Source organism: Excalfactoria chinensis, chromosome 5 (genome assembly GCF_039878825.1).
Source record: "Excalfactoria chinensis isolate bCotChi1 chromosome 5, bCotChi1.hap2, whole genome shotgun sequence".
NCBI classification, from domain to species: Eukaryota; Metazoa; Chordata; class Aves; order Galliformes; family Phasianidae; genus Excalfactoria; species Excalfactoria chinensis.
The window spans coordinates 27616955-27629958 of NC_092829.1; the positions used below are offsets into that span (position 1 = coordinate 27616955).

The 13004-nt window shown below is 35.0% G+C and overlaps 1 protein-coding gene across 1 annotated transcript in view; it reads left to right on the top strand.

Moving 5' to 3' along the window:
- The window catches only part of SPRED1 (sprouty related EVH1 domain containing 1), a 57994-nt gene that overhangs the window by 31559 nt on the left and 13431 nt on the right, over positions 1–13004 (top strand). The window contains exons 2-4 of the mRNA XM_072339394.1: positions 2795–2969; positions 7929–8097; positions 9383–9432. Of these exons, the coding sequence (XP_072195495.1) occupies positions 2795–2969; positions 7929–8097; positions 9383–9432 (394 nt within the window). The remainder of the gene's footprint in view (positions 1–2794; positions 2970–7928; positions 8098–9382; positions 9433–13004) is intronic.

Genomic DNA, 13004 nt, shown 5'->3' on the forward strand with positions numbered 1-13004 from the left:
TTCTTTTTTTCTTTTCTTTTTCTCTTCTTTTCTCTTCTTTTCTTTTCTCTTCTTTTCTTTTCTTTTCTTTTCTTTTCTTTTCTTTTCTTTTCTTTTCTTTTCTTTTCTTTTCTTTTCTTTTCTTTTCTTTTCTTTTCTTTTCTTTTCTTTTCTTTTCTTTTCTTTTCTTTTCTTTTCTTTTCTTTTCTTTTCTTTTCTTTTCTTTTCTTTTCTTTTCTTTTCTTTTCTTTTCTTTTCTTTTCTTTTCTTTTCTCTTCTCTTCTCTTCTCTTCTCTTCTCTTCTCTTCTCTTCTCTTCTCTTCTCTTCTCTTCTCTTCTCTTCTCTTCTCTTCTCTTCTCTTCTCTTCTCTTCTCTTCTCTTCTCTTCTCTTCTCTTCTCTTCTCTTCTCTTCTCTTCTCTTCTCTTCTCTTCTCTTCTCTTCTCTTCTCTTCTCTTCTCTTCTCTTCTCTTCTCTTCTCTTCTCTTCTCTTCTCTTCTCTTCTCTTCTCTTCTCTTCTCTTCTCTTCTCTTCTCTTCTCTTCTCTTCTCTTCTCTTCTCTTCTCTTCTCTTCTCTTCTCTTCTCTTCTCTTCTCTTCTCTTCTCTTCTCTTCTCTTCTCTTCTCTTCTCTTCTCTTCTTTTTCTTTTCTTTTCTTTTCTTTTCTTTTCTTTTCTTTTCTTTTCTTTTTTTTTCTTTTTTCTTTTCTTTTTTTTTTCTTTTTTTTTCCCCCCTCATTTATTCTAAATGAAGTTCTGTGGCTAAATCTAAATGTTTACCTGAATTCTTTCTGAGTAGCTTACTAGTTCTACTGGTATGTAAAAGAGAGCTCTAATATCTAGATTGTCAATAAAGTTTATAGAATGAGTAACTTCTAAGCTGAATTTGTAGTTGGCTTGCAGAGAGAACAGTGGAAATACAGTGTAGGTTTAACTAGTTAGTGCATCCTGTTTGCTGTGATTCCACAGGAAGGTCTGGGCACCCTCTGTTCAGAAGAGGTATTTGTGTCCGTGTGAGACAAATAAGAGATGAATGATTATTTGTACCTTAAGTGCACAGTTGCAATGTGAAATTATCACTGAGTTAAGTATAGGTATAGAGACCAATGAATGATTTAGATATCCGTAATAATTAAGCATCAAGGGATAACCATTTTTATTTTCAGGCATTAGGACTAATAGATGCATGCAATGAAGGATTGGGTTTTTTTGTAACTTAAAAATACAGATACAGAAATGGTGAGAAATGTTGAGTGAAGTGTCACTTTAACTATGAGTTTAAAAGGAGGAGGTTAGTTTTTGTTTGTTAGGGGGTGAAGAAAGTCTATAAACAACTTTTAACTTGCCTGTAAGCTAAAATTGGATGGTCTTGTTTTTCCCCCGTTCTGCAAACCTTTATGTGTTTAGGCTTTAGATGCTTGCAGCAAAATTCTTTATATAAGTATACACACACGTGTGTATGAATCATACGTATGAATCATATATGTCTTTGAATGTAATGTATTAATTACACACCCAAAAAAAAAAAAAAAGAAACAACAACAAAACACCACCCTATTTCCCATTATTTGGGGGCATTTAAGGAAATTTGACTTCTTTTTTAAATACAAGCTTGGTTATGGTTGTATCGCAAGTACTTCTGTACAGAAGGAATAGTATTGTCCTCCCTTAATATTTCCTATTCAGTCCTTATTGGCAAAAATACCCAGTAGATCTGAAATACATTGCAAGAAGATGCCGTGGAGCTTATTTTTCCTGAAGTGCTGGGGTACTCATTCATGCAGTAAGCCATATTTAGAATGTAGGATAGAATCGTATTTCTTCCTTGGCAAAAAAAATGCAGTTTTACAACACATGTAGCATCAAATTCATGCTCAAAACTAAAATGTGTGATTTAATTAAAAATAAGTAAAATGTGAGGGAGAAGGTTACAGACTGTTTTTTTTCTGAGGCTCTGGAAAATGAATCTGAATGGGAAGAAGCAATAGCTGTTTATTTTATGAAAATACTAAATGATTAAAATTGTCATTAGATTGTAAAATTCAAGTAACTTTCCATACTCTGCAAATGTAGGCTAGAACCAGCTAATGGATACTAGATGTATATTAGATTTTAAGTGGCCATAACCAATTTTACTGTCAAACCCCACATGTGTTCTGACTTACCTTCTCCAAAGGAGGGCTGCTGTATATGGGAGGGAGGGAGCAGTATTTCTGGCCAGAAGCCTGTTCTTGTTTAGATTTCAGTGGCAGAAGGCCTGACCTCTTTCTGCTTTCTTGTTCTCTTTTCTGTGTGATTTCATGGTGAATGACTCGCTTCATGATTAGTCTAAAATAAGTCAGGAGTTGATTCATACTCTTATCCTGCCCCCAGCCCTCTAGCTAGATCACTGACTGCAGAGTTTCTAGAAGAATAAAAATGTTGACTCTAAGGAAGTATGTTGTCTGATTGTTTCTTTACAAGAAACCACACGAAAACTCCAAGTAAAAGTGCAGTCTTCTGAAGTAGCCCTAAAGAGAATGTGAAACTAGATGGGAATGTTTGAGAGTCACTTTAGAATGGTTTCTTCTAGGTAGCATTTATAGAAACACTCAGCCTCCAGAATGTGAATTACTTGGTTGTGGGGTTGTTGAGGTGGTGGTGTTTTTTTTTTATTTACTGTGTTTGGGGTTGTTGTTGTTGCTAGGTTGGTTTTCTTGTTTGATTTGGGTGGTTTTGTTATTTATTTATTTATTTTGCTTGTTTATCTTCTCATGTTTTTTTAACTAGCTGTTCTGCATTTATGGAAAACTGATTTCTTTTTCTGCATCTCTTCCAGTAATAGTTATGCACGAGTGCGAGCTGTGGTGATGACCCGAGATGACTCAAGTGGTGGATGGTTACCACTTGGAGGGGGTGGACTAAGCTGTGTCACAGTCTTCAAAGTCATTCCCCAGGAAGAGAATAGCTGTGCTGATTTTCTTATCCATGGAGAACGACTCAGGGATAAAACGGTAACGATTTACATCTGTTTAGTGATATAGAGCCTAAGAATAGATGCTTGCATATTGGTGCTCGTAGACTGGAAAGAAAACTTAAAATCTCAATCTAATACTGTTACTGAAAGCAGTTCTTATGATTGTATACCTAGAGATCCAACTATTTACTTTAACAAGATAGACATTTCTAGAATTAAACGTGTATCTTTTAGAAACCTTTAAACACAGCTTTTCATGCAGATTTTCATCTGCTTGGGAAAACATTTGGGTAATTTTTTTTTATTTTTATTTTTTTAATTTAATTTTTTTTTTTTTTCCCCAGTGGAGGATCAAAGTAGAATCTGTTTGTTAGCCTGTGTAATAGCAGCATTGTCAACCTTTAGGAAATAGGTTAATTTGTTAAGAACAGAAAGTAAGAAGGAATTGCTCAGTAATTATTTGTGTTTTTTTGAGAAATTTGGCTGTGGTGAGTAAAAGGTTCCCTTTTGATGTAAAAAAAAATTCTGAATGGGAAGAAATCACAAAGTAATTCATTTGGTTTGATGGAACACATAGGCTGTATTAATTTATGAGCTACAGTAATTAAATGTCTTAAACAGCATCATGAAAGTCAGCTTCAGAGAAGGAAAACCAGAATAGAGTGTCAGCTGTTGCTACATGCAGGTCTGTGGAAGACAAAATTGACTGGCTAAGATTTGCTTGTGTACTTGTGTAGCAAACAGTTTTCCAAAGGGGGTGTCCTACTGTGGAAACAAAGCAGGGAAAACACAAAATCTCTATCTTAATGCCTTCTAACAAAGGCTTACTCTTTTCTGCCAGTTTACAATTCCTTAAACTTAAGCTGTGTAAGCTTAGAAGATAGGATTGCTTCTTACGCTGTACTGCTGATTCTTCTTAAGCATACCCGTTTCTCCCTTGAGGCAGGACTGCTGAGTTTTCTGCCTTGACTGTGACTGCTGTAGGAAGAGAGCATATAAATAGAAATTCTGCTGACTCAGTTGTTTCAGCGAGGCGTAGTGCTATTAGCAGAGTACCCTGTGTTCCCGCACAGCTATGTGCACCTGCAGTTCCTTCCTCACTTTGCAGTAGTTCCCTTTAGAACTTTTTTTAGATGTATTGGAGCTGGTTTTGAGCAGCTTAATTGCATTTAGAAGTACTTGACAATTTTCTCTTAATTCTTAATGCTTTCAGTATTCACTTCTTGCCTTCAGATTCTAAGGGAAATAAAATGCTCAGAACTGAAGGCTGATTTAATATTTCTCCCACATGCTTATGAAAATGTTGCAGCCATCAGTGTCCCTGTTTGCTTTCTCTCTCCAAGTTCCCCTGGACAAGCATTGTTTCGTTTCCGCTTCTGGTAGAAAGCTTAAATGTCTTTGCTCCTCTTCCTGTCCAAAAGCCAGTCCGCGTTACTAAGAATGCGTTTCCAGACCTTTTTAGTCCTGAAAATGCACCTCCTCTCCCACACTCCCCCACTTAAGGCAGATTTTGATCTTACTGCAGTTTTGGGAGATTGCGGTTGGAAGTCAGCCAGTCAGAAATACAGGATAAATAAGAAATTCAGTAAGAACACCTATCCAGTTTGCACTGAATGAAGTTCAAGGACCTAACACATACAGACCTAGGCTATGGGGAGGAATAATGTAGAGCCAGCAACGATGATTTAGTAACAGAGTGAAGAGATGCATGTGTTTCCTCAGGCTCCAAATAATGCAAAAGCTAATGTGTCATGCATTAACAACAAACTTACATGGTACATAACAAGAGCCTTGTTGGCATAAAAGAAGCAAGGTCCTACACCAAGATGCATGAATATATCAAGGTCATGACACTTTTTCAAGAGGACCATAATAGGGATTGGAGAAGAACTTTTGTTGGATAAGTATCAGGTCACTGATTTTAATATTATTCAGAGCTTTGTTTTCTATGTAAGTAACTGTTGTATGTTTGTTCTCAGGGGTATTCCTGAGGATTCACTTTTCTAGCACAACATTAAACTTATTTTTAATGGAGCCAAACAATTAATTTTCTAGTCCAAATACCTTTGGCTGTGCATTATTGTATCTTACAATATAGGGGAGAAAAAGTAAGATGAAATATAATTCTTTTTGATAAACATTTTTTTAAAAATACAACCATTTCTTAAAATTTCTCTTTCCTTGAAAAGATGAAGCTTATCCTTACAGATGGTCTTTCTTTTTTCTCTCTGCTGTCACATTACACACTATTAAAATACTTTTACAGATCTAGATTTTATTCTTATTTCCTCTGACTGGCAAATCCTCCTTTTGTGAATTTGCCCACCTTCCAGAAAAGATATGAATATTCCTTGATCCTGTATTTTTTATATATTAAAAAACAAAAACAAACAAAAAAACAATATGATGGAAGATGGGGAAAAGTGACTTCCAAAATACATCAACTTAGAGTGCAGATATAGTTCAGATCTGTGGGTTTTACATAAGATACATGGTAATTGTAACACAGATAAAACTGTTCAGGCCTACATGTTAGTAGAAAGATGGATCTGATAGTAAAGCGACTGCAAATCCATTCTAGGATACGAGGTGGGGGTACCCAGCTGCCTCTTCAATGGCTGTACTGTAAATGAATGAGAAAGCTTTCTTTTCTTCTTGTTAACTGACCTTAGTTGCGTCATCTTCCTGTATTGTATCTGACACTACTGACATCTGCAATTCCATTCTAAAATGCCAAATCTCTCCATATATGTTATAGCATATAGGGGCACATAATAGGCTGTAGATCTTAATGTGTCAGCTTTGTAAATCAAGTGTTTTGGGACTGAACATCAGAATATTGAGGTTCCTTGTTGCTGTGGCTCTGGGGTTTTTCCTCATTGTTTCTTTATGTACTGAAGAGTTAGGTTACTGTCAGTATTGTTAGGAACCAACTTCAGTCAGCACATAGAAGATAACAAAATTTGTGTGGTACGTAGCTGTTTAAAACATTTTGTGGGGTTGACAAAAAGCATTCTTGTCAACTGAGAAAGAAATCAAAAGTGGTGGCACCACTGAAGTAATTTAGGAGAGGGAATGCTCCCTGCTGGTTTACCCAGGGTGTTTAGATCTGTGTTGGAATGTAAAGTCTTCACAAAATACCCTTGACATAATTACATGTTTCCTCCTTTATTATACCCACCTTCCTAGATCTGGCTCCAGCCAGTCTGCTGGGAACGATTGCACTCCCTTCTAACCTGGTCACTCTGCTGCTCTGTTTTACTGTGTTTACAGTAGCTCCCTTCTATCTTAGTAACAGCAGTGCTAAACATACATTATGCTCAAGCTTACAGGTTTTTAGAGTATGGGGAATCTTATGTTCCGGAATGAAAAGTCTAGTAGATCTCCCTGATCTATCTTATGTTCTTATCCAGTCCTTTACCAAGTGAATTTTTTTGAAGAACGTGGCTTATATGTTTTGTCATCAGTCAGGGTGAAAAAGTTTAACATTTTTCTTTTGAACAGCAGATGACTGTAAATGGAGATAAGTAATCATCTGTATTAACTCCTTCCAGAGCAGGTGTTCATTGAGATACTAGGGAGAAATCAGCCTCGTTGTTCTTTCTGTTGAGATTTTGGATGAAACTGCATGCAGTAGAGTGTGGGAGTAGCTGGTGTTTCATATGGCAGAGATACCCTAACAGTCATCCCAGGCCTAGTAACGAGGTGACTTGAGAAGTCTTTATTTTGAACTGTTTTACTTCTTTGCAGGAAGCAAGATAAAAATAATCAAAAGGAAAAAGATAAGATCATTGAGTACACTGTAGACCTGCAAGGGTGATTTTTGTTACCTCATTGCATTTTAGGGAGATTTTAGGCAGTAAAAAAAAAAATAAATTAAAAATTAAAAATAAAAAAAACATTTTGGGTAGAAATCAGAGTGGAGTAAGAAGATTTTAGTGTAGGAAGGGTTTGTGTGTGTGGAAAAAAAAGCCACAACAGTCTTCTCAAAATGGGGATTAGAGGCAGTAAAATGCAAGAGGTGATGATCAGCAGTGGGCTCTGGTTTGGGGGAAATAACTAATGAAGAGCAGGAGAAGAAAAAATAAATCTTGCATTTTTTTCTCTTCAAAATACTATGTGCAAAACAAAATTAAAAATTAATATTCTGAAAATAATGTAAAAATAATAAAATGTTAATATTCCTTGCCCAAGTTTCCCTGTGTACATTTTTGAAATTTAATAGTAAAGTAGTGATATGGGTTATCTTTGTTTATTTGTTTATATCTAGTGATACAGGGACAGATGAATGCACATCCCTTCAGACTTGCTTGTTCGTCTTGAATTGTCAGGAAACATTCAATGCTTTGATGGTTACGTTCAGTAATGATTACAAGTAAATTAAATACGCAAATATATTTTTAAAATCAGCTAAATTAAAGTGGAGAAATGATGTACAGGGAGTGATTTTAATTAATAAATAATGTGTTAATTGTTAATAAACAACAATGTGTATGTATACCTTCAGTGGTTTCTTAGGCAAATAGTTATGTATTCTTATGTCTTACTGAGAGAAAACTGCCTGAGAGCAGTGTAAAATTAGTTCAGCACTCAAAAAGCATACAGAGTAATAATACTAATAAAATTCCTAGTGATACTGTAATATTCGATATTAAAAAAAACATTATTCTGCTGATGTTTTTTCAAGTGTGGCCTTTTTCATTTGAAGAACTTCTGGTAAGTGTGTTGTACTGGTTGCACAGATGAGAATCTCAGAGGGAAGATGCAGCCAGTACACAGTATCCTGAACATGTACCTCTGTATCAGTAACTGTTAGCGAATAATTTGGCTATAGTGGAAACTAATTTAAAATCACTTCCTTGTAATAGGAAGAAATTTAAACAAGGGCTTTTATCTGTTCTTTTGATGCATATTTTGAGATGATTCAGAAGACTACATTTTGTCCACAAGTTTATTAGTCACTGATAACTTCTTCCTCCTGTCTTATTTCTGGAAGGTGGTCTTGGAATGCACATTAAAGAAGGACCTCGTTTACAACAAAGTTACTCCAACCTTTTACCACTGGAAGATTGATGACAAAAAGTTTGGCCTCACATTTCAGAGTCCTGCTGATGCAAGAGCGTTTGACAGAGGTATTCGGAGAGCAGTGGAGGATATTTCTCAAGGTATCTATTCAGATTAAGGGGTTATGTTTTCTTGTGTGTTTAATATGAGGTGATATGCAATGCACTTCAGTGTGATATCAGCAATGTTTAAAGATGTGGATTGGACAATACCACATTAAGATTGTAACAGTTTTAAAACAGGCTTTCTGAAAGTGCTGTTCGTTCAAGTGTCTTTAATGATTTCACCAACACTAATAAGGTAATTCCCTAAATTAAAAAACATTGCCTTTTTGTTTGTTTGTTTGAAGAGATTATGGAATAAGCTAGAGTTACGGTTTCTTGCTTGCTTCTATCTTCTCAGAAGCTCATTATAGCTTCTGTCTTAAACTCTGAACTGGAATGTTTTAAGAAATTATGTGTTCTTTTCATCTGATAATAACTTCAGACCATGCTCTAAGTTGTCAGCTGTTAGTAAATAGAGCAGTGTGGCAGACAGATTCAGATGGGACTTTAGAAGACTTTTCTGTAACAGCAGTATACCTAATTGGTTCCAGAGATTCACTGATCTCATGGAAACTAGTGAACAAACTGAAGCCTTACTGTTGAAATTGAAAATATGATAAATGTATTGCTAGATGGAAGGAAGGGGGAAAGGGAAAAAAAAAAACAATTTCTGTTGAGTGGAAAAAACGTCCCTTTCAGGTTTCAGGGGGTGCTTTTGTTTGGTTGGTTTTTGTTCTTGTTTTTTAAGAAATAAAGTAACTCAAAGAGAAAAAATTAAACAAAATATTATGTGCTTGGTTGTAAATTTAGGTTTGTTTTTTTTTTAAATATTATCATTAACAGAGAAAGGTGTTTCTGAAGGAAAATGCTTTTTGTCACACTAGAGTGATTTCTGAACTGAGTTGATTCTTGCAAGAGAAATAATTGGGACGTTAGTCATTTTCTCTCTTGTGGTCTCACAGTTCCAATTTCTGCTGCTTTACAACAAAAGAACACAGCACAACATGCACTGATGTTAACCAAATATAATCTGCCCTTAGTTTTCAAAATGTTATTCTAGCAAGAATGCGTTCCCTTCATTGTAATTTACATTGATTTTCACAAGAATTACATCAAGATAGGAGTGTGACGAGGTACACTTAGTAATAAAGTCACATAAGCAATGAATGATACATAATCAACGTGATACAAGATCATCTTGAAATGCAGTGACCTACTGCTTATAAAAGCAAACAAGTCTACTCCCAGCTGGGTTATTGAAGGATGGTGTGAACTACGGGAAGCAGTAAACAGTGAATTAAAAACAGTTCTTTTTTAACCATTTTTTAAAACTTTATTGTAGGCTACCCACCCTCTCAAAATGATGTTGAAGTGGCAGAAGACTGCTTTCAAGTGAGTATTTTAATTTTTATATGAACTATGCAGTTACAGAAAATGTTGGAACAACTTCTTTCATTACTGAGAATAAACAAAATAAGTGCAACAAGAAAACTAAATTGAATGTTATGGAATAAGTCCTCCAGGTAACTGTTCTAGAACTTAAGTTATTATCTGTCCTAAGCTAAGTAAACAGTATTTAATCGATAGAATGTTTAACCACCCTACTTTAAAAAATATCACTTCTAGGTTATATTTTGAAATTGTGGGAAAATTACTTTTATTCTGAAGAATATTTTGAAGGATCAAGATCTTTTATGTGCGCATCCTACTTTTTTCCTAGATTTTTACTTTGCAGTGATACAGGCTTCCAGCACTGAAAGGCTGGAAAGATTGAGATAGTGGTAAAAGAATCTTATCCATACAAGGGCAGAAATTCATATAAATAGAAAATAAATCACACTTAGGATAAAGCGGTCACTTTTGAAGTGTCAAATTTTTATAGGTCCTTGTTGGCACCATTCAATTTCAGTAGGTCATAACAGCGTGAGAAGTAACCTGCCCTCCGTTATGCTTCAGCATTACAATACTTTACACAAATACCATTATCGAATACTGCAGCACTGCCTTGTAACATGCAAGAGTCTGTGCAATTAAAAAGCTAGTAATATGAACAGATATAGTACATATATGCAATAAAACTGGGTAAAAAAACACTAGTGTCTATGTGTGCTTGTCATCTTTGTTTGCAGTTGCAGGGAAAGCAGTGTCCGAATTCACACACACATTCATTTTTCAGAGTGCAGATATTTAATGCGAAGCTGTTAGAGAAACAAGTTGACTTGGAGATCTTAGCAACTATTCAGGAAACTGATAGTATAAATGTTTTCTTGAGGATGGAGTTTTGCCATTTATGCAACATTAAATTCTCTGTTAGTATGTATAGGTGCAGTGTAGAACCTCTATAAGTCAAACTCAAGGAAGTTAGTAGCCTGTTTTGCAGAATCAAGTTATGGTATGAGGAAGAGTCAAGTATTTTGAAAGGATGCTGCAATGCAGTGGTAATGCAGAAGTGTCTCCTGGTTTTCTTCCATTTAATAGTGGAATAAAGAAATTTTTCTGTCTGAGGGTTGGTCTCTCAACCACCTGCTGTTGCTCTTCATTTGCAGTGCTTTATCTTAAAGTATTTAAAATTGGATGTTTTGGATTTAAAGTTAAAATGAAGTCTTGATACAGCAGAGATGTGGGCCAAAGCTAATGCAATCCTTAATAAGCTTTAAAAGACTTGTTTAAACACGCTTTATTTCGAAGATTAATAATTGAGCAATTTCTGCGGGCCTAATGAGATTAGAGGAAACTAATTACTTCTTGATTATGCTGCCTAGCTGTAATGTTTCTATATAAGGATGTCAAAATTGAAGCAAAATGTCTGCAATTCTATGTTTTTGCAAAGTTTGTTTTTGAGAAAGTGAGGAAAAGAAGTAAATATGCATAATCTGTGATGTGTATTTACAGATACAGTCTTTTTTTCAGTGCAAACTGCTGGCAAAATTATTTCTTTACTTTCTACTCAGGAAAACATATTTCATGAATTTCCTACAGCACACATTGCCTAATTGTAGATTCGTGCTCTGGATAAATAAGATTTACCTGTTTCCTAGAGGCAAGAAAGCTGCCAAATTTCTCTTAACATATCTCTGCATACCAAGGTGAAATAAATGTTAGTAGAATTACTTTCCTACTAGAATACTGGAAAGAGGGGGAGGAAATGAAAGGAATGTTGAACCCACCCTGATGTAGCTATGTTTTCTTTAAATAAAATTTATATATCAATAACTAATTCATAACTACAGCTTTATGAATGTCAGTGCAGAAGTGGTGGGGTTTTTTTTAGGAACAGTCATCAAGAATAAAATCCTAGAAATAGCCAAATAGTGATCATTCTCTTCACAGTGATTAATTCCTTTCTCCCTCCACCACTAATTCTCTTGCAAGTAGAACTTATCCTGGTTTTTATTTTTTATTTTTGTTATTATTAATTTAAAAGGATGGTGTGACTATTTGATTTAATGTATTGTGTATGTAAGGAGTCATGCTGGCTTGTCCCACCTCCCCATACATGTGCACACATCCAGTTTGAAGGGGTAATGATTTACTTTGTCCTGTTTTATTAAATGAGCTGTTCTCCAAAGTATCTAGTAGAATTTTTGGTGACTCCTATTGAAATTTTTGAGTTATGTTTATGCAAGGCCATTTTAGAGTAGGGGCAGAATTTTAAAGAAGAGGTTGACACTTGTGTATAAACATCCCAGCTGCTCTTATATGCACTGAGTTTCATCAGAACAAACTTCCAGACACTGGATTCAGCTCCTCTGATTAAAAATATTAAGTAGTCATAATGCTTTTCAAAAATAGCAGGGTATCAAAAAGGTTATTGCATACTTGTTAGCAAACTTATTTCTGTCAACACTCTGTAGTAACTATCATGTATGTTGATGTTTTTCAGTGTCATTTCTTTCTTCATTAGTTAGTGTGGAAAATAAAGTCCCTAGAATGTCATCAAGATACATTTGAGAACTTCAGTTTTAGTAGGTCCTTCTCAATTACACCATCTGCTAGCAGAGTGTTTGCTTTGGCTGTTCTAGTCAGCTGCTAGTTATCCAGGAATCCTATACTTCGTGTGTACACTTGAAGTACAAACATAGTATAAGTTGCATACAGAATTTCTTCTACAGTGATTCTAGCTTTTTTGGTTTATTTATTTTTTTAACCAAGATGATTAGTGATGAACACTGCAAACCAGGTTCCATTAACTTTTTTACTGCCTGGTATATTCCAACCTACAGGAAGCAAATAAAATAATTCAAATAAAATCAAAACGCACAGCCACCGGATGTAGTCAGGAATGTTGCTGGTATCTCAGTGCCTACCTGTGATGGGTATTAACATATTTTACAGATGTAGCAGGTGGAAACACAGGCTGTCCTAAACTTGTACATGTGGTTCTTAAATTTTTTTTATTTTTATTTTTATTTTTTTAAACTGAACTCCTGTCTAGCTAGGAATTCCTATTTAGGCTAACATTTTGCTTCTGAGTCACTAGGTACTTTTTTTGATGTACTTCAAATAAAATCTTGCAGAGAAAGTAACTTTTTCAATGACAATCTGTCATTGAAGAAAACACAGCTTCATTGCAGCTTCTGAGGTGCTGGGTTGACAAACAGTGTTAAAAGCTTAATATCAAAATACCATCATTTAAAGGTATTGATACTTGCTCTTAAAGGTTGCTTAAAGGATTAAAATTGCTATTAGTTATTTAATGAGCATACTATACTCAAACTGTTCACATCATTAAGTAACTCTCAGTGTTAGCAGATTAATTTGAAATAGAAACGCACAAGTGAGTTAACGCAGAGTTTTCTGATTTCCTGTAGTGTTTGTAAATAAATCCTGTGCATGTATACGTATTTGGATGGAAATATACACTGAGAATTTGTCCTTGTAGGAGGTTTGAATTTTTTTGGTATGAATCCAGCTATTTCGAATGTAGTAGACAAGCAGCTTGTTTAAGTCAGTTTGCTTGTTTG